At 46.2% G+C, this 24477-nt stretch overlaps 1 protein-coding gene across 6 annotated transcripts in view; it reads right to left on the bottom strand.

The window, feature by feature from the left end:
- Positions 1-24477, bottom strand: part of SLC22A3 (solute carrier family 22 member 3) — a 265603-nt gene that overhangs the window by 104010 nt on the left and 137116 nt on the right. For all 6 annotated transcript variants that reach the window (XM_029594094.1, XM_029594088.1, XM_029594093.1 and 3 more), the window contains one exon: positions 1398-1515. In XM_029594094.1, coding sequence (XP_029449954.1) covers positions 1398-1515 — 118 coding nt within the window. The remainder of the gene's footprint in view (positions 1-1397; positions 1516-24477) is intronic.

The following is a 24477-nucleotide window of genomic DNA, read 5'->3' as shown; positions in this document are numbered from 1 at the left end:
TGTTCTTAGGTATTTAAGATCATGAGAGGTCTTGAATGAGTAGATGTGAATCGGTTATTTAGACTTTCGGATAATAGAAGGACTAGGGGGCATTCCATGAAGTTAGCAAGTAGCACATTTAAGACTAATCGGAAAAAATTCTTTTTCACAATTAAGCTCTGGAATTTGTTGCCAGAGGATGTGGTTAGTGCAGTTAGTGTAGCTGGGTTCAAAAAGGTTTGGATAAGTTCTTGGAGGAGAAGTCCATTAACTGCTATTAATTAAGTTTACTTAGGGAATAGCCACTGCTAATAATTGCATCAGTAGCATGGGATCTTCTTGCTATTTGGGTAATTGCCAGGTTCTTGTGGCCTGGTTTGGCCTCTGTTGGAAACAGGATGCTGGGCTGGATGGACCTTTGGTCTGACCCAGCATGGCAATTTCTTATATTCTTATGTTGTTCTTATGCTTTGATGCTTTTAATGCAACTGCAACATTGTTCTCTGCTTCAACGACAGGAGAATAAGAGGAATTTGATTCAGACGACAACCGAGGGCCCTGACTTCCATGGTCTAGAATACTGTTATGTGGACATAAGGGAAAAAGCACAGGATTGCTTCTATGGCCAAGTCCTAAAGGAAACAAAAAAACCATGCATGGGGGTAACTTGCTGGTGCGGCAGTTACTACCCTTAACCAAATAAACCTTGATACTTTTGATGCAACTCCAACATTGCTCTCTTCTTCTATGGAAGGAGAAAAGGTGAATTAGATTTAGACAGCATCCATTGAGGGCCCCGACTTTTACAGTCTGTGGAACTGATGAGCATGGGAGTAACCAGCACAGTGCAATGGTTACTACCCTTAACAGAAGCATGGGATAACTACCATTAACCAATAAGCCTTGATGCTTTTGATGCAACTGCAACACTGCTCTCTGCTTCATAGGAGGGGAGTGGGGGCTGAAAGGAAAGAGAAATTTGGATTCAGGGACAACCACACGAGACATGACTGTTTTTTTTATATATACAGTCTGGGGTACTGATGCTTAGATATTAAGAAATATACAGGACTGCTTCTACGACCAAGTCCATAAGCAAAGCACATCAAGCAAAACTGATTGATACATGGAGGTAACCTGCATGTTGTGGCAGATACTACCATAAGAAGCTTGTGGGCAGACTGAATGGACCATTGGTTCTTTTCTGCTGTCATTTCTATGTTTCTATGTTATGCTTCTATATATGTTTAATAGATCATAACTATCATCTTTGGTGACCTGAACCAGATTCAAACTAATGACTAAGCAATTATGGAGTTTCTGACGCTGCACCACTTCCTTTGCATAAAACAGACACAAAAACATTTCCTAACCATATAGCACTTAAAGTATGCAAAATACAAAATTAATGTACATACCTGACTGCAATTTGGAGTCAGACATTTTCCATTTTGATTGGCAATGTTGTTCATAATTTCCAAAGCTTTTTCTTTTTTTTGGCGTGTCAGCAACCAACGGGGAGATTCAGGAACCAGCCTACAAAAATAAATACAACAGCATGAGATTAGCTTTTCCATTACTGTCTAAAAACCATGTGCAAGAGCCTATTGTATCATTAATCTCCTGTCTGTATTACAAATGATATCACACCAGCATAAAAAAAATCTAGAAGTAAGGGAAATCAAATGTAGGCATGATATTTTGTGACAGGATTTGCAAAGCCAGTGGGATCTTATTTTGAGGGAAAGGTCTGTATACATCCAAATTATTTTCCTTCAAAGCAGCAGCATTAACTGGAATCTGAACATAGAGAAGCAAAATCATGATGTCAGGGCTTAATGCTAGGGCAATTTATACATTTTAGTGAACTGAGCCACAAGTTTGAGATTCTTCTTGAAGAAAGAACCAGTTTAGGATTGGAAAAGATTTCTGTGTTCTATGACGCAACAAGTACAAACAGAAATGAAAGAAAGCAAAATTGCTTACCTTGTAATAGGTGTTATCCCAGGACAGCAGGATGTAGTCCTCACATATGGGTGACGTCACTGAACGGAGCCCAGGCGGGAAAACTTTCTGTCAAAGTTTCTAGAAACTTTTGACTGGCCCAGAGAGGCCACTGAGCATGCCCAGCATGCTATGATATTCTCTGCCACAGGTGTCTCTCTTCAGTCTAGTATGTAGCAAAAACATTAGCAAAAAAGAATAATAAAAATAGAAGGCCCAACTCCGCGGGGTGGTGGGTGGGTTCTGTGAGGACTACATCCTGCTGTCCTGGGATAACACCTATTACAAGGTAAGCAATTTTGCTTTATCCCAGGACAAGCAGGATGCTAGTCCTCACATATGGGTGATTAGCAAGCTAGAGGCTGAGTCATTGTGTAGTGCAATGTTTCTGTTGAATGAGTCAGCCGAAGATCCCAGCAGTTTGGTTGTAGTAGGAGTTGGGTTTAAACTGGAAACAAGTTCTTTAAGACAGATTGTCCGTAAGATGAATCTTGTCTTCCTTGCTTGTCCAAACAGTAATGAGATGCAAAGGTGTGAAGAGAACTCCATGTTGCAGCTTTACATATGTCAAGGATTGGCACTGAACGATAGTGTGCAACTGAGGTTGACATTGCTCTTACTAAATGTGCCTTTACTCGCCCTTGGAGAGGGAGGCCTGCTTTTTCATAGCAAAACTGTATGCAATCTGCTAACCAGTTGGATAGAGTATGTTTACCCACTGCTTTACCTGGTTTGTTTGGGTCATAGGAACAAAAAGCTGATTGGATTTCCTGTGAACTGCAGTGCGGTTTAAGTAGAAAGACAGAGTATGCTTACAATCTAAGGTGTGTAAGGCTCTTTCCCCTTGGTGAGAGTGAGGCCTTGGAAAGAATGTGGGTAAAACTATAGATTGGTTTAAGTGGAATTCCGTAACTACCTTAGGAAGGAATTTAGGATGAGTACGGAGAACCACTCTGTCATGTAAGAACTTAGTGTAGGGTTCATATGTGACTAGTGCTTGTAATTCACTTACTCTTCTAGCTGATGTAATGGCTATGAGGAAGATAGTTTTCCATGTAAGAAATTTTAGATCACTGGAATCAATGGGTTCAAAAGGAGAACGCATGAGTCTAGTTAAAACCAAATTTAGATCCCATTGTGTGACTGGGTGTCTAATTGGTGGTTTTAGGTGAATTAAACCTCTCATAAACCTGCTGACAAGAGGTTGTGTAGAGATAGGTGCATCTCCTACCTTGTTATGGTAAGCTGAAATTGCACTTAAATGTACTCTTACAGATGACGTCTGTAGACCTGATTCTGAAAGATGGTACAAGTAGTCTAGTAAAGATTTTGTAGGGCAAGTGAAAGGATTGATGTCATTTTGCTTGCACCACAAAGTGTATCTCTTCCATTTGGAAGCATAGTTCTTTCTTGTGGAAGGTTTACGGGAAGCTATAAGAATTTGGGATATGTTGGATGAAAGATTGAGTGGCTGTAAGATCAAGCTTTCAACATCCAAGCTGTCAGTGATAGGGATTGAAGGTTGGGATGTCGCAACCGACCCTGATCCTGAGTTATGAGAGTGGGAGCTACTCCCAGGCGAATGGGATCCTTGACTGAGAGGTCTAGAAGTGTGGGAAACCATACTTGTCGAGGCCAATATGGGGCTATGAGTATCATGGTCCCCTTGTCCTGTTGTAGCTTCACTAGAGTTTTGGTTATGAGTGGTATCGGAGGATACGCATATAACAGGCCTGAGTTCCAAGGGCGAGCAAATGCGTCCTTGGATGGTTTGTTGTTCAGGTTGTATAGGCAACAGTAGTTGTCCACTTTGTGATTCAGATGTGATGCAAAGAGGTCTACTGTTGGTTGTCCCCAATGTTGAAATATCCTGGTCACTATTGTGGGATCCAGGGACCATTCGTGTGGTTGGAATTGGCGACTGAGTCTGTCCGCCACTACATTGTGAATGCCTGCTAGGTAAGTGGTCTTGAGAAACATGGAGTTGTTCAAGGCCCAACCCCATATCTGAGCTGCCTCTTGACAAAGGAGGTACGAACCTGTCCCTCCTTGTTTGTTGATGTACCACATGGCTACTGTGTTGTCTGTTTGGATCAGCACAGTCTTGTTTGTAAGGCAGTCCTTGAAGGCATGCAGAGCATAACGTATAGCTCGAAGTTCCAGGAAATTGATTTGAAATGTTGCTTCGAGCTTTGTCCATGTTCCTTGTGTTTGGAGATTCCCTATGTGAGCTCCCCAACCCAAGGTGGATGCATCTGTAGTCAGAGTAATTTGTGGAACTGGTTGTTGAAAGGGTAGGCCCTTGCACAAATTGTCCTTGTTCACCCACCACAGTAGAGAAGAACGTAGTTGGTGGGTTACTTGAATTGGAGAATAAAGTGGTTGAATGGCTTGGATCCATTGTGATCTTAAAGTCCATTAAGTTACCCTCATGGCCAGTCTTGCCATAGGAGTGACGTGAACTGTGGATGCCATGTGGCCTAGTAATGTTAGAAACTAATGAGCTGTTGCTTGTTTCTTGGAGTGAATCGAGCTTGCCAATAGAGACAGTGTGTTTGCTCGATCTTCTGGTAGAAATGCCCTTGAGAGGTTGGTGTTTAAATCCGCTCCTATGAATTGTAGGAGATGGTTTGGAGTTAGATGTGATTTTGGATAATTGATGAGAAATCCCATTGAGTGCAGTAGAGCAATAGTTTGGTTGAGAGACTGTATTGCTCCTTTTTGAGATTGGCTTCTGATGAGCCAGTCGTCCAGATATGGGAAAACATGTACACCTTTTTTGTGTAGGTGTGCTGTTATTACTGCCAGACATTTGGTGAACACTCTGGGAGCAGAAGCTAGTCCGAATGGCAGTACTCTGTATTGGTAATGCTGAAGGCCCACCATGAAGCGCTGATATTTGCGATGAGGAGGGTATATGGGCGTAAGCATCTTGAAGATCCAGAGAACAGAGCCAATCTCCTGCTTGAAGAAGTGGAAGCATTGTGCCTAGGGAAACCATCCTGAACTTTTCTTTCTTTAGAAATTTGTTGAGATTTCTGAGGTCGAGGATGGGACGTAGGCCTCCAGTTTTCTTTGGAATGAGGAAATATCTGGAGTAGAATCCCCTGCCCTGCTGAGACCTGGGCACTGGTTGAATGGCCCTGGCTGTCAGGAGGGTGGATAATTCTATTTGTAATTGAATTATTTGGGAACTGTGTTGTGGGTAGGAAGTTGGTGGGAATTGTGGAGGAATTGAGAGAAAATTTAGTTTGTAACCTTGAGCTACAATGGAAAGTACCCATTGGTCTGTTGTTATCTTTTCCCAATTGGAGTGGAAATAGGAAATTCTTCCTCCCACTGGTATGTGTTGTTTGGGGTTTAGGAGGGAGGGCCTGTTCTCTGGACTGTTGCTCAAAAACCCGTAGCTGGACCAGTCTGTGGAGGAGGCTGGGTACGGGCTGTTCTTGGTTGCCTGGCTTGAGAGCGCTGGGTAGGCCTAGAAGGTCTAGACCTGGTAGGCTGATTGTAGTACCTTCTTGGTCTGTAGTATGGTCGTCTAGGTTCTCGACGAGGAAAACGCCTAGGGGCCTGAGTTGTTGGTTCTTGAGGTAATTGTGATAGCTGTCTTAAGGTCTCCGTGTGATCCTTAAGTTGTTGGACAGCATCCTGTACTTTTTCCCCAAACAAATTATCTCCACGACATGGCAGATCTACAAGCTTGTCTTGCACTTCAGGTCTGAGATCTGATGCCTTCAACCAGGCTCATCTTCGTGCTGTAATGCCAGCTGCTGCTGTTCTTGAGGCTGTGTCAAAATTGTCATAAGCAGCCCTTACCTCATGTTTCCCAGCCTCCAGGCCTTTGGCAATGATGGTTTGTGCAGATTCTTGGAATTGTTCTGGGAGAGAATTTGTGAAGTGTTCCATTTGCTTCCAGAGATCCCTTTGATACTGTGTCATATACAGTTGATAGGCAGAGATTCTGGACGATAGAAGTGCACCTTGGTACACTTTTCTGCCAGGGAGTCTAGAAAGCGATGGTCCTTCCCTGGAGGAGCTGAAGAATGTGGACGTACCCTTTTAGATTTTTTATGGGCAGATTCTACTACCACAGATTGATGTGGTAACTGTGCCTTCTGAAAGCCTGGTGCCTGCTGCACTAGGTAGGTAGTGTCTACACGTTTGTTGACTGCTGGAACCGTGCATGGGTGTTCCCACACTCGTTGTTGTAGGTCCAACAGGATTTCGTGGATAGGGATTGCCAGAACTTGTTTGGAGGGTCCACAAACTGTAGCACTTCTAGGGTATGTTGTCTTGAATCCTCTTCTGATGAAAGCTTAAATGGTATTGTATCAGCCATATCTTGGACAAAACTTGAAAAGGATAGGTCCTCAGGTGGGGATCTTTTCCTTACTTCAGGAGGTGAGGGTTCGGACATGAATCTCTCAGACGAGGTATTTGACCTTTGATCATCCCAAGAATCTTCTTCATCTAGTTCTTGATAGGTGGTTCTTGGGGTTTTTCTTATATTTCTAGAAATACCTGATGGTCCAGGTAAAGGGTCATCGATGGAAATCATGGGAGGATTTATTTATTTATTTAACACTTTTTTATACCGACCTTCATAGTAAAACCATATCGGATCGGTTTACAAAGAACAAGGGGATAACTAAGACAAATAACTGAGGATAATAACAATAGAGGTGAATAAGGCAAAGTTACAATTAACAAGGAGTAAAAAACTTGGAAGCTTAACGCTGGAAGAAAGAACAGATAAGAAAGAAGACATGTAGGAAGAGATTGCTACATGGTACAAAAGTGCAATACAGATTATTGTATACAATACAGTATCAATGTGGGTTAAAGCTAAAGATGATTAAAACTGGAGGTGCCAAGGTCTGCCGTTTTTGAAGGTGCCAAGGATTGTCTTCCATGGTTCTCTGAGGAGTTGTGTCGACGACTTTTTGATATTTTTGCAAAAGTCGTTGAAAGAGTGCTAATTCCTGAGGGTCACTATCATCTTATACTGTTGTTATCGATGATAGGATAGGTGGCCTCGATGTAGTTGTCGAGGGTAATGCTCTCTGTGTCGATTCTGTCGATGGCGGTAACATCGAAGCTATCGGTATTGATGAATTAGCTGAGATTTGAGCATATATCGACGTCGATGACGTAATGATTTTTGCTGTCGACGTCGAATTTCTTTGTACCGGAGTCAAAATTGACCCCGGCATCGGTGTGCCCACCGGCATCGGCAAGTTTGCCGGCATCGATGTAGAAAACATCGGCATCGACAATGAAGTCGGTATTGTAAGTTGTTCTTTCAGAGCCTGTGAAATCGCTTGTCGGATTAAATCCGACAATTCCGGCCGCACAACCGTTGGAAGCAGAGCGGTTGAGGGCGGTGGCGTAGGCTGAAGCACAAGTTCCTGAGAAGTACCTTGTGTTGGCTCTGGTGTCGGCAATGGAGTCAAGGTAGGCCAAGGCGTTGAAGAGTCCAACGTTTCCTGATGTCTAGGCCGCTTCACTGTCGAGGGTTCCTGGGAAGCCGGGTCTGACAACGAGGGGCTTCGATGACGGTGTCGATGTTTCGACTTCGATTTTTCTATCGATTTTGTCGACGTCGAGGACGATGAAGGAGACGAGTGATCCCCCGACGGTCCCGGGCGAGGTTTTTTAAGGACTATGCGCTTAGTCGCTCCAGCCGGAGACGACTTCGATGACTGTGATGGAGAAGGTATCAGTTGCAGGCTGAATAAATGTTCCATTTTTTCGAGCATGGTTTTCCTGGTTTTTGGAGTCATTTCCGCGCATTGTGGACAGTTATGAACGTCATGTTTATCTCCCAGACACATCACACATTCGGTATGTGGGTCTGTAAGAGACATTTTTCTCGTACACACAGGGCATTTTTTAAATCCTGTGGACTTCGTGAAATCGACGGCCGTCGATTCAACTGAGGAGAATTTTTTAAAATCTCCGAAATCAAATTTTTTGACTGGGTTACTTACCGGCTGGCAAGAAAAAACCCCGAGAGATTTTCTGTGACAGAGAATTTCAAAATCAAGACTATTAAGTTGAGTAAACAGTTGAGGAAAAACTCAACGGCTCCGGATCCGCGATGCTAGCTGCAGCGCGGAAAAACGAAGACTGAAGAGAGACACCTGTGGCAGAGAATATCATAGCATGCTGGGCATGCTCAGTGGCCTCACTGGGCCAGTCAAAAGTTTCTAGAAACTTTGACAGAAAGTTTTCCCGCCTGGGCTCTGTTCAGTGACGTCACCCGGAGGAAGTGGTGAAGACCAGAACTGTGAAGGACTTCAAAGGTGCGTGGGATAAACACTGTGGATCCATAAAGTCAAGAGGCCGCCAATGAAGAGTGGGTGACTCGCCAGAATGATGGCTACTGCCTGGACACAATACCCTTATTCAATAAACATACACATGGTTACTGTGACTCCAACATCACTCTAAGCTTCAACAGCAAGAGGAAATGTGGAAAAAAGGATTTGCACTCACAAAGCTGGGAGTAGCTGGCTTGTTACGGCGGTTACTACCCCAAACCAAATGTGCCTGATACTTCACTTTCGATGCACATCCAGCATAGGTCTCTGCTCCAACGGCAGGGGAGAAGAAAAACTGATACTTCACGCATACCCAGCATAGCTTCAACGGCAGGGGAGAAGAAAAAAGGATTCACACTCACAAAGCGGGGAGTAGCTGGCTTGTTACGGCGGTTACTACCCCAAACCAAATGTGCCTGATACTTCACTTTAGATGCATATCCAGCATAGCTCTCTGCTTCAACGGCAGGGGAGAAGAAAAACAACCAATAAGGGCTGTATAACATAGTCTGGGTTAAAACAAATAAGCATGGGTGTAGCTTGCTTATTGCGGCGGTTACTACCCCTACTACCCCCTAACTAATCAAGCTTGATATTTCACTTGGATGCAGCTCCATCACTGCTCTCTACATTAATGGTGGGGGAGGAAGGGAAATAGAACCAAGAGCTAAAAGAAACAGATAAGTATGAGAGAAAAAATGTGTGAAGCTTGCTGGGCAGACTGGATGGGCCGTTTGGTCTTCTTCTGCCGTCATTTCTATGTTTCTATGTTTCTATATGTGAGGACTAGCATCCTGCTTGTCCTGGGATAAAACATTTTCTTAACTTTGTAAATTTTCTATTAGACCCTGAACAAGACTGAGTCTTGCAGTTGTTTTTTCTGGTACAAGGAATAGTTATTTCTTAATTTGAAAATTTGAGTTATGTAAATGTATTTAACATACTGACTTTTTACATAAACAAAATAGTGTACAAAAACTCCATAAATAATCATAAAATAATCTTACAAAATATAACATATATCCTAAAAACAATAAAACTAAAAACTGCTATATTAACAGAATTACTAAAAAAAAAAAAAAGGTCTCAAACCAATAAATTAAATAGCATCAATAAAAAATTCAAGATAGATCATTTAAAAACCTAGGTAAACAGCCAGGTTTTGTCAGTTTCTTAAATCTAAGATAGTTCTTTTCCAATCTTAAAACCAAAGGTAGAAAGTTCCATAAAATTGAAGCCTGGTATTGAAGAGTAATGAGTCTAGTATTTTCCAATCTCATTTCACACAGTAAATGTAATTTTAATAATTCCAACCAGGATGATCTAAGGGTTCTAATATGTAGCAACTGAAGCCTCCTCCGTGAGACTTCAATAATCTATCTTTCTATATATGTAAAAAGCTTGGATCGATCAGTCAGTCACACTGTTGTGTCTATCTGTGGGCACCAGATGGTGCACAAAACAGTGGAAGGTGCACTGTGTAAAGACAATATGTTCTTTCTATAAAGCCCTGTCACTCACGCATACAAGTATACACAGGCACAGGCACACACAGACACAGGCAGATACACACTCAACCAGACACACACACACTAACACAGGCACCCCCACACAGACACAAGCCACCCCACAAAACACACAGGCAGAGGAACACACGCACCCACATAGGGACCCACACTTACAGGAGCACACACACAGGTAGGCTGTTATTGACAAGACAACCCAAGCAACAGCAGATGTTTGTTAATATTCTGTCTGCAAACTTCTGTCTCTCACACTCTCACACACATAGGCACCATGCACGCACAAGCATGAACAAATGCACACAAGCTCACCAACCTTTCACACATTAGCTCGCGCATGCACATACACACACAGAGGCAGGCACAGACAGACACAAATACACACACAGGCTGAGCGAAACACACACAGGTAGAGATACAAACACAGGCACCCATATACTCACAGGCTCACACACATTTACACAGAGGCTCCCCAAACACACACAGGCAGAGGCACTGGCATCCACACAGACAGGCAAAGGAATACACACAGGCGCGCACACATTCACAGGCATTTATAGATTAGATTACTCAAGCAATACTGGACACTTTTTGCTAGTTCCTATATAAAGTGAATTAGACTACTCTAAACGAGATGACCACAGGGTACAAGTGAGGGTAGTAAACTCAGATTTACCTAAAAATGGCTTTAGCCAATGAATAATAGTGAAAAACAAATGACTGCATTAAACTAGAAATCTGACTAGACATTAAGAGGGAACTATTTAGGTTTATCCCTAAAGCTTTTAGAACCAATGGAATTTTAGTCCACAACATTTGGAGTGCAAATTGATCTCTAACATTATATTTGCTAAACCAACTGGCCTTCGATTTCTGGGGATTGACTTTCAATTCATGGATGAACAGCTAAATTGCAATTTCATCCAAACATTGATTAAATTTCAAGATTTCAAATGAAGGGTCTGACTTAAAAGAAACATGAACCTGAATATCATAGGCACATAGATAACAACAAAGGCTTTTCCAGATGTGGCAAAAACCAAGCAGAAAAAAAAAGTGAATTATTTTGATGTGAACTAAAGTTGTACAGTTGCATTATTTTTTACATTTATATTTTCAAAAAAACAAATACAATACCACCTTGCATGGAAAAGCAAATCAAAGAATACAAAGTAACATCATATAAAAAAAAAGAAATAGCCTGTATAGTCCACAATAAGGTGAGATCCAAGGGTAATACAAGGGGAGATATGTTATGGTCCCAGGCTGTGCCCCAGGACCTTCATTCACCTCCTGGTCGGGCCGGCCACGGGAGTCCCTCCACTTCAGCCCCAAAGGCCCGAAACGCGGCCCACCGCGGCGCTCTCCCTGCAAGGGAGACGCCACCAACGATCCGCGGCTGGCCCCGCCCTCTAGGCGCGCGCATGCGCCGAGGCTTCAATCTTAAAGGGGCCAGCGTGGGAAACTCAGGGACAGCCTCCCACTGACGTCAGATGCTGCTGGGTTATTTAAACCCGGCAGTCACTGACATGCCTCGCCTTGCAATGAGGTTCACTCAGTCTCCTGAGTTGCTAGTTGCTGCGTTGGATCTTGGATCATCTCTTCTACTTCTGGCTTCCGACCCGGCTTTGTCTTCGCTCCCACTCCTGGTTTTGGTTTGGACTTCTGACTTCTGGCTTCTGACCCGGCTCCGTCCACGACTCTGTTTCCAGCTTCCGCCCCTGGCTTTGACTTTGGACCTCTGACTTCGGGCTTCTGACCCTGCTTCATTCCTGGACTCCGACTTCTGTTCCCTCCGCCTCTTCAGGTATCCGGTTCTTGCTGGCCCAGGGGATTCTCCTAAGTCCCAGCGGCTCGGGCTTTCACGGGCTCCTCCCGGGAGAGCCGCGGGCTTTTGAGGGTGAAGACTCTTCCAGCCTCCTGGGTCCTACCGTCCTCATCGTTCTTCTCTTCGACCGCTTCCTGGATCCTTAGTCGCAGAGGGTCCCACCTAAGTCCAAGAGGTCCGGGTCCCTACGGGATCCTCCTGGGGAGACCTCGGACTTCCAGTGTGAAGTCTTCTCCGGAGTCTCTCGTCAGTGCCCAAGGGTCCACGACCATAACAAGATATTCACAAAATTAGAAAAAACAAGGAAATTCAGAGAGGATATACTCAGTACATAAAACATTATAGGATATCCATTACAAAGTAACAATAGCTGAACTAGCCCCAGAATGTCTGGAGTTAACAGGAATATAAAGCTGAGAAGGTTCAAAGAAAATAAACTTCTCAGTAGAAAAAGTAATAAGACATTTGCAAGGAAATCAAACTAAAATCAAGCCCCCATGGAAATAATCTCCTGCTTCATAGCTAAACATTTTCTCTTATAATCTTGCATAGCTCTAAGTAGTCAGGAAATATACAAACCTTACAACCCATAAACAAGTTAATGGAACAAAAGAAAAGGTGAAACACCAAATCCCAATCTTGTAAAGATGAAAAAATCACTAACAAAGTGGCACGATGAGCTTCATCTATTTATTTTATTTATTTTATTTACTTCTTTTTACTATAACGATATTCAAGACAAGGGTCTTACCGTACCGGTTTACATCAAACAAGGGAAACATGAGAAAAAGTTACATAAAGCGAGGGCGATGAATTCAGGACAACTTAATAAGAAGATAACTAAGCTTTAACATAGGGCTAAACTCAGAATGAAGATAACTCAGTATGAAAATAATTTAGTGTTAACACGGAATTTTAACTCAAATCTTAAGGGAGGACCAGGCTTTAAGGGGGGGGGGGGGGAGAAAGATATCTACAGGAGAATCTACATTGGTAAATTCCAATAAAGCTGAAACATCCAAATCTTCATCTACAGCTCATTACAATGAAATTTGAGCTACATCTTGGGCTACTTCTCCAACCTCAATATTACTTCTTGCAGGGAGGTTAAAGGCTTTACAAATCTTAGGCATAGGCCCATGAGAAATACCCGATATATCCTGTATGTATGAGTTAAATAACTCGGCAAAAGAAATCATAGCAATCAAGGGGAAGTTAAGAACTTGCAGATTTAAACTTAATAGATTTCTCTAAATTTTCAATCCTGCAATACATCACATTACTGTCTTGTATCAAAGAAGACTGGACAGAAGACTTTTTACCTGTAGATTCCTTCAGTTTATCAATTTGATCTGCATGGGCCACCAATATTTCTTGTTGAGATTGGCTCTGGCCATAAATGTTGTTAATAGTGCCAGTTAAGGTAAAGAGCATCAACTCACCTGAAGATAACACAATCCAGATGCTATCAAGAGTAATGGGAGAAGGCTTCATCGTACATGGTCTAACTGGCAGCAGCAAAGGAATTGATCCTCTGAACTTACCTGAGGACTGCAGAAGCCCACAAAGCGTGCTCAACGCAGGGGAGTTCCAATGATCATCCACCCTGAGTGACACGAAATGTGGCCCTAGGGTGCCCAACAGTGGCCAGAAGCCCCTTACCTCTGGTAAAACATAGGGTAATGCAAACAGTAACCTCTGATCTGGGCTATAATTTAAATCCTAAATACATGCAAATGTCCCATCAAGAGATACAAAAGTTCCTTACACACAATCTTCCACTTGGCACGATTGTATATTTCCCCAAGAGATTATCTCAATTGAGGGAGAAGGGATGGTAAGCAGCAGAGAATTGGTAGTCGTCCCAGAATTCAAAAAGCCCAACTAAGCAAGGTACATTGCCACGAGTGAGAATTGAAGAAAAAAAAAATAATGAAACTGCAAATTTGTCTTTTAAAACCAAATTAATTTATAGTTTATAAGCCAGGTCAGTAAAGGAAAATTAGGTTCTTACCTTTGCTAATTTTCATTCCAGTAGTACCATGGATCAGTCCAGACAGCTGGGTTATGCCTCCCCTCCAGCAGATGGAGTCAGAGAGAAAACTGAAAGCACCCCCTATATACACTGGTGTGCCCCCTGCGATCCTTCAGTATATGTGATATCAAAGCAGAAGTAATTGACGTAAGCACGTTCAACACCGCCCTCAAGAATCCCCCTTGAGTTTTTTTTTTTTTTTTTTTTTAAACAAGTGACCAGATCACGGAGAAACATCCTTGAAAAAACAGATAAAACAACCTGACACAACAAATAGAACAGTAAAAATGTACAACCACACACGATACACTGGTATAACTGTCACAGAAACCACAATCGTGCGGAAACCGTCATAAAACCACTGAAACGGAAAAACAAAATTGCAGAGAATACGAGCGGAAACCTAGAACTCTGTGGGCGGGCGTCTGGACTGATCCATGGTACTACTGGAATGAAAATTAGCAAAGGTAAGAACCTAATTTTCCTTTCCCAGTACGTACCAGGATCAGTCCAGACAGCTGGGATGTACCCAAGCCGCCTTAACTGGGGTGGGACCCTGAGAGTCCCGCTCGAATCACACTGCTCCCAAAGGACTCTGCAGGAGGTCCCCGGACATCCAGGCGATAATGCCTGGAAAAAGTATGCCATGATTTCCATGTGGCCGCCCTGCATATCTCTTGGCAAGAAACCAAGTGATTCTCTGCCCATGAAGTCGCTTGAGAACGCAGAGAATGAGCCTTAAGCCCAGGGGGAACAGGCTTACCGCAGCCAACATACGTGGCCGCAATAGCACCTTTTAACCAGCGTGCAATCGTAGCTTTGGACGCTTGAAGACCCTTCCTGGGTCCATTCCACAAGACGAAAAGGTGATCCGACTTTCTAAAGTCATTCGTAACCTCCAAATAGCGTAAGATAATCCGACGGACATCCAAACGCCTCAAGTCCCGGCCCTGAACCGACTGTAGCTCCTCGTCCGAAAAGGAAGGTAATTCCACCGTTTGGTTGACATGAAACGGGGAGACCACCTTAGGTAGAAAGGAAGGAACAGTTCGGAGGGAAACTCCTGACGCCGAAATGCGCAAAAACGGTTCCCTGCAAGAGAGAGCCTGAAGCTCCGACACCCGACGAGCCGAGGAAATGGCGACAAGGAAAACAGTCTTGAGCGTGAGATCCTTCAAAGAAGCCGCCTTAAGAGGTTCAAACGGAGCCGCACACAATCCACGGAGAACCAAGTTCAAGTTCCAAGACGGACAGGGAAGCCTGACGGGAGGACGCAAGTTTCTAACCCCTCGCAAAAACCGAGCCACGTCTGGATGACTCGCAAGGGAAGAGCCTTCGACCTTACCCCTCAGGCAGCCCAAAGCCGCCACCTGAACTCGGAGTGAATTATATGCCAACCCCTTCTTTAAGCCATCCTGTAAGAACATAAGGATATCCGCCACTGACGAACGTCCGGCCGAAGTCCCTGCCGTGTCACACCAATCATGGAAAACCTTCCAAACCCTCGTGTAGGCGAGCGTAGTGGAAGACCGACGCGCCCGGAGGAGAGTAGACACTACCGCGTCCGAATAACCTCTCTTCTTCAAACCGCTTCCTCTCAAAAGCCAAGCCGCCAGACAAAAACGATCCGCCCGATCGAAAAAATACTGGACCCTGCCGAAGAAGATTGGGAAGATGACCGAGACGTAGTGGGCCGTCGACTGCCAGGTTGACCAGATCCGCGAACCACGGGCGCCGCAGCCATTCCGGAGCCACGAGAATCACTGGACCGTAATGGGACTCTATGCGCCTTAACACCTTCCCCACCAGCGGCCACGGAGGGAACACATAAAGAAGAATGTGACGAGGCCACGGAAGGGCTAGCGCGTCCACCCCTTCCGACGCGTGCTCTCTTCTCCGACTGAAGAAGCGTACCGCCTTTGCATTTTGGCGAGTCGCCATGAGGTCCAAGCGCGGAGTCCCCCAACGCTGCGCGATGAGAGCCATCGCCTCCAACGAGATCTCCCATTCTCCTGGATCTAGGTGCTGCCGGCTGAGGTAATCCGCCTGAACATTGTCCACGCCGGCAATGTGGGTGGCCGCGAGACGCTCTAAGTGCCTTTCCGCCCAGGACATCAACAGCGCCGCCTCGATCGCTACTGCTTGGCTTTTTGTGCCTCCTTGTCGATTTATGTACGCCACTGTGGTCGCATTGTCCGACAGAACTCTTACTGCTCGACCACGTACCAGTGGAAGGAGACAACGCAGGGCCAGGCGGACCGCTCTGGTCTCCAATCGGTTGATGGACCAAGTCGCTTGGAGTGCCGACCAGTTGCCCTGGACCGCACGGGACTGGCAGACCGCACCCCAGCCCGACAGGCTGGCATCCGTCGTTACCACCAACCAAGACGGGGGTTCTAGGTCCACCCCCTGTAGGAGATTGGCTGGGGTCAACCACCAAGAGAGACTGGAGCGAGCCGGTTCCAGCAAGGGCAATTCCATCCCGTACTCCTCCGAGCGGGGATCCCAACGAGATAGAAGTGCTCTTTGTAACGGACGCATATGCGCAAAAGCCCATTGTACCATTTCCATAGTAGACACCATATGACCAATGACTTGTAAATAATCCCAGACCGTGGGAATCTCGAGCTCTAACAGGCGCCGTACCTGAGTCATGAGATTGAGCATGCGTTGCTGCGAAAGAAAAACCTTGCCCACCAAGGTGTCGAACCGGGCTCCCAGGAACTCTAGCTGTTGGGTCGGTTCGAGTCTGCTCTTCGCGAAGTTGACTACCCAACCCAACCGCTGCAGCTGGCGCACCACTAAGGAGACCGCCCGGTTGCATGCCGCGTGCGACTTCGCCCGAATGAGCCAATCGTCGAGATAGGGATGTACCAGGACGCCTTGCCGGCGGAGGGAAGCCGCTACCACCACGAGAACTTTGGTGAATACCCTCGGCGCGGTGGCCAACCCGAAGGGGAGGGCGCAAAACTGGTAGTGGTCCCCCATCACCATGAACCTCAAGAACCTTTGATGCCGTTCTCTTATTCCGATGTGCAGATAGGCCTCTGTCAGGTCCAAAGAAGCCAAAAATTCTCCCTTGTGGACGGCCGCAATAACAGACCGGAGGGTCTCCATCCGGAAGCGGGGCACACGCAATGCCTTGTTTACTCCTTTGAGATCCAGAATGGGTCGGAAGGTGCCCTCCTTCTTGGGCACCAGGAAATATATGGAATACCGACCCGTCCTGAGCTGGTCCCGGGGAACCGGAACTACCGCCCCCAGAGCCTGTAGATGGGCGACCGTTTGGGCTATAGCTACTTGTTTTTCTACGGGGCCGCACGGCGATATCAGGAAGAGATCCCGGAGGGGACGTACAAAATCCAACTCGTAGCCGTACCGAACCACATCGAGGACCCATTGATCCGAAGTAATTGCGGCCCACTCCTCCCAGAACCGGGACAACCGACCTCCGATAACGGGCACGGAGGAGTGGGCCCGCGCACCTTCATTGTGCGGGCTTGATGGCAGGAAAACCTTGGGAAGATCCCCCGCGTATAGGCCTCCTGCCGCGAAAGGAAGAAGAAGACCAGGCCTGGGATCTCGTCACCTGCTGCCGCTGGGGAAGGGAACCCCCTCTTCCCCCACGGAACCGCCGTTGCCCCCGAAAGCGAGCCCTAGCGTTACCAAACGACCGAGGCTGCCGAGGCTTATCCTCGGGCAACTTGTAAACCTTGTTGTCACCCAGGTCCTTAATGAGCTGGTCCAGCTCCTCGCCAAACAGCAGCTTGCCCTTAAAGGGGAAGGAACCTAACCTCGCCTTAGAGTTGGCATCCGCCGACCAACGACGGAGCCAGAGCAACCTCCTGGCCGAGACCGCCGAGGACATAATGCGAGCCGATGTGCGCAACAAGTCATACAAGGCATCCGCTGTATAAGCGACCGCCGCTTCAACACAATTCGCCTGCTCAGCCTCGCCCGGAGGGAGCTCCTGCATGGTCAGCAGCTGCTGAACCCAGCGGAGGTTGGCCCTCTGTACAAGGCTGCTGCAAGCCGCCGCTCGGACCCCCAGTGCCGCCACGTCAAAAATGCGTTTTAATAAAACCTCAAGCTTGCGGTCTTGGAGGTCCTTTAACGCTATACCCCCCGTCACTGGGATAGTTGTATGCTTCACCACCGCCGTGACAGCCGAATCTACCGCGGGTGTCTTCAAAAGCTCCAGGGAATCCTTGGGTAAGGGATATAGCCTTTCCATGGCTCGAGTTACCCGCAGAGAAGCCTCTGGGAGCTCCCATTCCTTTGAAACGATCTGTAAGACCTTGTGGTGAAAAGGAAAGGTCTGCGGAGGAGCTCGAATCCCTGCCATTGCGATATCCCCTGTAGACGTGTCCGCCTCCTGAGGCGGAGTCGTCAACTCTAGCTCCTGCAACACGTGGAGAATAAGGGAGCTTAATTCTTCTTTCCCAAACAAGCGGAGTACCTGGGGATCATCCCCAGCTACAGCCCCCGGATCGTCGGCCATCAGCAAGTCCGGAGCTCCCGGGGATTCCGGAGCGGCTCCTGTGTCTCCCAGGTCCTCAGCCCCACCCCCCCTCGGGCGGGGACCCTTGATCCCGGAGGACCCCACGTCCGGTGGACTCCCCCCCGAGACGGGGGCGGTCTTGGGAACCTTCGGGGGAGCGGGAGCCTCCGCCTCCCAGCCGGATTCTGCCTGTAAAAAGGCTTTGTGCATTAACAGCACAAAATCAGAAGAAAATGGCACTGACCGTTTCAGACTCTTCTTCTGACCACCCGATGCAGGGGGGCCCCGAGGAGACCCCGAATCGGCCTGGGAGCACGGGCTCTGTGCCTCAGGAGAGGGAGGAGGGGAGATCTCCTCCTCCGACGCTGAACAGGCAGCCTGCCGCGTGTTCAAAATGGCCGCCGCACTCCTCCCCGGTGGAGGAGGGGCCGAAGGACGACTGCCTGAGGCGCTGCTGTGCCGCTCCGGAGAAAGGCGAGACGATCGGCTGCGGGCAGCGCTCGGCCCCCCCGAGGGTCCCTCGCCCCCGGGAACACATCGGGGGCAGAGACCCCCGCGGGAGAGTCGCGCCCCCGCCTCTCCACAGGTCAGGCAGACCGAAGATCGCGGCATCAGCACCGCGAACGGAGCAGCACGACCAAATGGCGCCAAAAAAATCTCCGAGAGGAGAGCCTCACAGAAAACGCGCGCCGGGTGAGCTAGCCACCCCCTCCGGGGTCCGAGCAGGCACGGGCAGGCCGGGGCAGTAGAAAAACGAGCACACTGCCTGTCTCCAACAGGACTTAAACTGCTCTGCAAGTAAAAACTTTTTTTTTTTTTTTTTTTTTTTAAACCCCCTTCAGGACTAAAGCCTGGAATTTGGGGGGGGAGGGTGACCGGCCCACCGGTAAGCTCTCCCCCAGGCTGCGGACACACTAACCCGGGAATATCAGAAGGGTACTACCCTCCGAGCCTGCCTCACACTAATGCCTAGCTACGCAGCGCAATACACTCACACAGACATTCACACAGACCGACAGGCAGACAGAGGAGAGAAAAGGAAGCATCCAATGATCTTGCCCCCTGTCCTACCTTACTTTTTATAGTGTATTTTATTGTTTTAATTTTACCCCGACCGATAGATAGAAACGACCGGAGCAGGACCGCAGGTTATGCCTCTCAATCTGCTGGAGTCAGAGATTATACTGAAGGATCGCAGGGGGCACACCAGTGTATATAGGGGGTGCTTTCAGTTTTCTCTCTGACTCCATCTGCTGGAGGGGAGGCATAACCCAGCTGTCTGGACTGATCCTGGTACGTACTGGGAATTACACAATTAAATATTAGAAGCTATTTCTGTAAAGAAAATATAAGCATTATACTTGCAATATAGAAATAAGTGCTTCTTTAATTTCTATAGTCATATAACTGGATAACAACTGGATAACCAAACTAGGCAATCAGCCAGCTAACTATGAATAGATGATGTAAGACTAGTTTGTAAATTTCTAGATAATGTTTATCATGCATTACATGAGCATTGGGGTTAGCAGAGATGCTTGCCTGTAACAGGTATTCGCTGAGGACATACATGATATCATCAGTTGGAGCCCGGCACGGAACTTCAATCTCAAAGAATCTAGAACTTTCAAACATGCTTTACTGAGCATATGCAGCTGTAGTCAGAGTCACTCAGTCCATGATATAGCTAATATATGGAGAAACCAACTCCCAGGGGAAGCGGGTGGGTTTCATGAGGACTAACATCCTGCTGTCCTCTCAGAACACCTGTTACAGGCAAGCAACTCTGCTTTCTCTGAGGACAAGCAGGATCCTAGTCCTCACATATGGGTGAATCTCTAGCTATAGGCTGTCCAAGCAGGACAAAGCAGGAAACCGCACAGTGCAGAAGCACTACCCATCTCCCTTTTGTCTGTGAGGCAGCCAACCCACAAGGGGTTCCAGGCTGGAGAAGATTTGGGTTCTACAAAGAAAAACCATAGAATTGAGAGACACAAAACCCTCATGTATAGCAGGGGCACCTAAGGCAGAGGAGTGATAACAAAAGCATACTTCACATCAAGGGAAATAATATAAGCAGGGTTTCAGATCAGTAACCCTGTCAACGAAGTGGGTCTAGAACCTCCTGAGTACAGGAAAAAGCCTAGAGATGTAACAAGAGAAGAATTCTAGGACAAAGACTGCACGGTTTCCTTTGGTGTTAGAAGACAACCGAAAAACCCAGCTGAGGCCTGAGAACTCCCCTGAAAGAAACTGCGGTCCACTGACATCCAAAGGAAAAAACATCTCTGCAGAAGTGGGCCCATGTGTCACTGAAAGGCACAATGTGCAGAAAGCCCAAGCAACACTTGGAGAATAATCACCAACAGTGGCAGGGTCTGAGGCAGATCCCACATGCTGAAGCATTAGACCTGGCTAAACATGCAGGACAGTGTCAAGAGTTTCAGGGGATGAACAGCAACACTTGAATAAGATCGCTAGCCTAACTCCCAAGCAGGGAGAGAAGCGAGGCCTGAAGCTCACCCTGTCGAGGCCAGAGCTATCCATCTGTTTACAGGATCGGTCAGGTGAGCTGGAAGGCACTTTGGGCAACTTAGTGAAATGAGAAAAGCTAAGGGAAGTATTGGCCAGAGCCTGGCGGAAATATAGGAAGCACTCAATACATGACGCAAAACAGAGAGGGAAATAGAATCTTAGTCTATTACCAATGAATAATTCCCAACAAGAGACAATATCGTATGTTATGCTCAAAGATATATAATCTGCTGCCTCTTGCCTGCAATGGGCCGCAGGCAGTATTCAGCCTTTTGAGCGAATTTTATATAATCATTTATTGCCTCTTGTGCTAACCATTTCACAATACCCTTTCCCTTTTTTTAATTGAAACCAATAATTTGTTAGTCACATCTATTTTTGTGTATATCAGCCTAATACATATGAATAAAAATAATACTTAGCCGCACTGTAACTCATTCAAAACCCGACATGGGCCATGTTTTGACTAAACAGTCTTCTTCAGGGGAAACCTTTTATTGTTAATGACGGCACAATATTCTCAGATCCTAAAATACAATAAAAACAACTACAATCATTCCATGCACACACTTTGCAAGAATATACTCTCACCTTCAATTATCATAAATGGACTAACTTTGCACTGGCATTGCTAACATTCTCTCTCCTACCCGTCACCAGAACCTTACTTGTCGAAATTCATAATTCAAAAACTTACAAAACTACCAACTCACTTGGACAGTTTACTGCATCTCTAAACGGATCACAACATGGCGTCTCAGCTGCCTCCTTCAAATCAAGAACTTAATTTAAATCCCTCTCTCAGTGCACATGACCGGAAGTGAACACATTTGCCACTCTACTCCAAACTACATCATCATCATCCTACATGCATTGCGGCTGTCATTTAAAGATCGCGTTAAAAAAGATCAATTCCATTAATGTCATGCTGTCACCATTTCACCAACTACACAGAATCTTAACCTCTCAATATTAAATCTTACCACCTTCTCAAGTATTAGATATTGATCATTATACCCACAACTACTCAAAATACTGACCAATCGATCTCTTTATTTAACCCTTTCAGGAATACTGTGTCAAAAAATATATCCACTTTTGTTCTTTCTGCATCAACAAATTATCAAAATTCCCCCCCACGATTGCAGGGACTGGGTTTTTCAATTACTGCAAATTTTAGGTTAGTGAATGTGTGATTTTTTTCTAGACAATGCTGTACCAGAGGCACCTCTATTCTATTTCTCACCAAAGCACTCCGATGTTCGATCATACGGGTTTTCAAACAACATTTTGTTTTACCAATGTATAATAATGGACACGGGCACCAGAGTCCATAAATCACCCCCTTAGATTCACAGTTAGTCCCAGCTTGCAATCTAAATTCACCATTGGCGAAGAACGGCAATTTGTCGCATTTTTTGCGAGCATTTTTTGCAAGCATAATGACCTTTCTTAGTCAGATCATTCTCTGAGTGTCTCGGTACTTCATCTGCATAATCCGAGTGTACAATCATGTCTCTGATGTTTCTTCCTCGTTTTAACGCAAATTGCGGAACCTCTTGTAGAGCATCATGAAGTTTCAAAATATACCAATGTTTCTTAATAATATTCTGCCCTTTATGAATATGTGGCGAGAAAGGCAAAACACATACTACTCTTTCTTGATCCTGGTCTTTATGCGAAGTACTAAATAACAATTCTCTCTTTACCCACCGGGCGCGTTTGTACGCTTTCTTCACAATATGTAAAGGATACCCTCTCTGTTGAAAACTTCTCATCATGTCCTGGGCTTTGAGTTTGTACTCAAAAATATCAGAACACAAACGTCTTAATCTCAGGAACTGCCCAAATGGCAAATTGGTCCGCAAATGCTGTGGATGGCAACTGTCATACCTTAGAAGAGTATTTCTATCTGTCAGTTTTCGATAAATTGAAAAACTAAATCCCAATGGATGGAGAGAAATTGAGATATCTAAATATGACATGTTCTTTTTGTCAAAAGATGAAGTAAATTTTAAATTGACATCACATCCATCCAGCCACTCCATAAATTTCACAAATTCAGTTTCTTCTCCCTGCCATACAACTAGAATATCATCAATGTATCACTTCCATAATTTCACCTGACGAGCAAGCACTGTCCTGTCGACCATCTTTGTCTATGCAGTAATGGGCCACAAATGTGTGAAGAGAACTCCATGATGCTGCACGGCAAATTTCAATGACAGGGACCACTCGCAGACGAGCCACAGACATTGCCATGGCCCGCACAGAGTGAGCTTTGATTCGGCCTGTCAGCTAAAGGCCGACTTGCGCATAGCAGAAGGCAATGTAATCCGCCCATCAGTTGAAAAGAGTCTGTTTACTCACCGCCACTCCCAGCCTATTGGTATCAAAAGACACATAGAGCTGGGTGGACTGTCTATGACCAGCTGTGTATTCTAAATAGAAAGCCAGTGACCTCTTGCAGTCCAAAATACGACGAGCCCGTTCCCCTGGGTGGGAATGAGGCCTGGAAAAGAAGGTGGGTAAAACAATGGACTGATTGATATGGAAATCAGTCACAATCTTAGGCAGGAACTTAGGGTGTGTCCGCAAGACCACATGGTCATGAAAAACCTTGTGTAGGGTGGGGGATACATAACCAAGGCCTGAAGCTCACTGACTCTGCAAGATGAAGTAATCGCCACTAGGAATTTAACTTTCCAGGTGAGGAACTTCAGGTCGCAGGAGTGCAACTGGTCAAAAGGAGGATGCACGAGCCACGTCAGGACAATGTTGAGATCCCAGGATGCAACATTGGCAGCCGAAGAGAGGGCTTCAGCTGGAGCAGACCCCTCATAAAGCAACCTACTAAAGGCTCCACCAATATGGGTGTGCCAGCGACACCCAGATGGTACGCACTATGAGCACTAAGATGGACCCTGACTGAGCTGGTTTGAAGTCCAGACTTGGAAAGGTGCCACAAGTTGTGGAACAGTTTGGGAAAGGGGCATGTGAATGGATCCAAGGCACGCACCACACACAGGGTGGAGAATCTTCTCCATTTCAAACTATAGGTCTTCCTGGTGAAAGGCTTCCTAGAAGCCACCAGCACCCGGGGAGACACTATCCGAGAGGTCCAAGGGCTAAAAAAGTAGGCGTTCAACATCCATGCCGTGAGGGCTCACACCCGAAGGTTTGGGTGGTGCAGGGAACCCTGATTCTGAGATATCAGATTTGGCGCTGTTCCCAGCCAAATGGGGATCTGATCAATAGATCCCAAAGGAGAGGGAACCAGATCTGTCGGGGCCAAAAAGGCGCCTCGAGGATCATTGTCCCCCCGTCCTGTTGAAGCTTGAGCAGGGTCTTCAAAAGGAGTGGGAGAGGAAGGTATGCGTACAGCAGACCCTTCCCTAGTGAAGAGAGAAGGCAGTGCAGGCCAGATGTCCGTCCCCTGCTGACAGGGAGCAGAAGCGGCTCACCTTGTAGTTGAATGGGGAGCTGAAGAGATCCACATCTGGGGATGGAAAATTCTGGCCACCACCTCCGGATTGAGGGACCATTCATGGGGCTATAACTGAGCGACTAAACTGGTCCACCAGCACATTCAGTGTCCCCGGCAGGTACGTCGCTCGCAGCGATATCTCCTGTGCCAGAGCCCACGACAACACCTGCACCACCTCTTGACAGAGGAGGAACGAACCCGTGCCCTACTCTGCTTGTTGATATTCCACATTGCAACTTGCTTGTCCATCCGAATCAGGACT

The sequence above is a fragment of the Rhinatrema bivittatum genome, chromosome 3, assembly GCF_901001135.1.
Source record: "Rhinatrema bivittatum chromosome 3, aRhiBiv1.1, whole genome shotgun sequence".
Classification (NCBI taxonomy): Eukaryota; Metazoa; Chordata; class Amphibia; order Gymnophiona; family Rhinatrematidae; genus Rhinatrema; species Rhinatrema bivittatum.
This window is presented reverse-complemented; position numbering and strand designations above follow the sequence as displayed.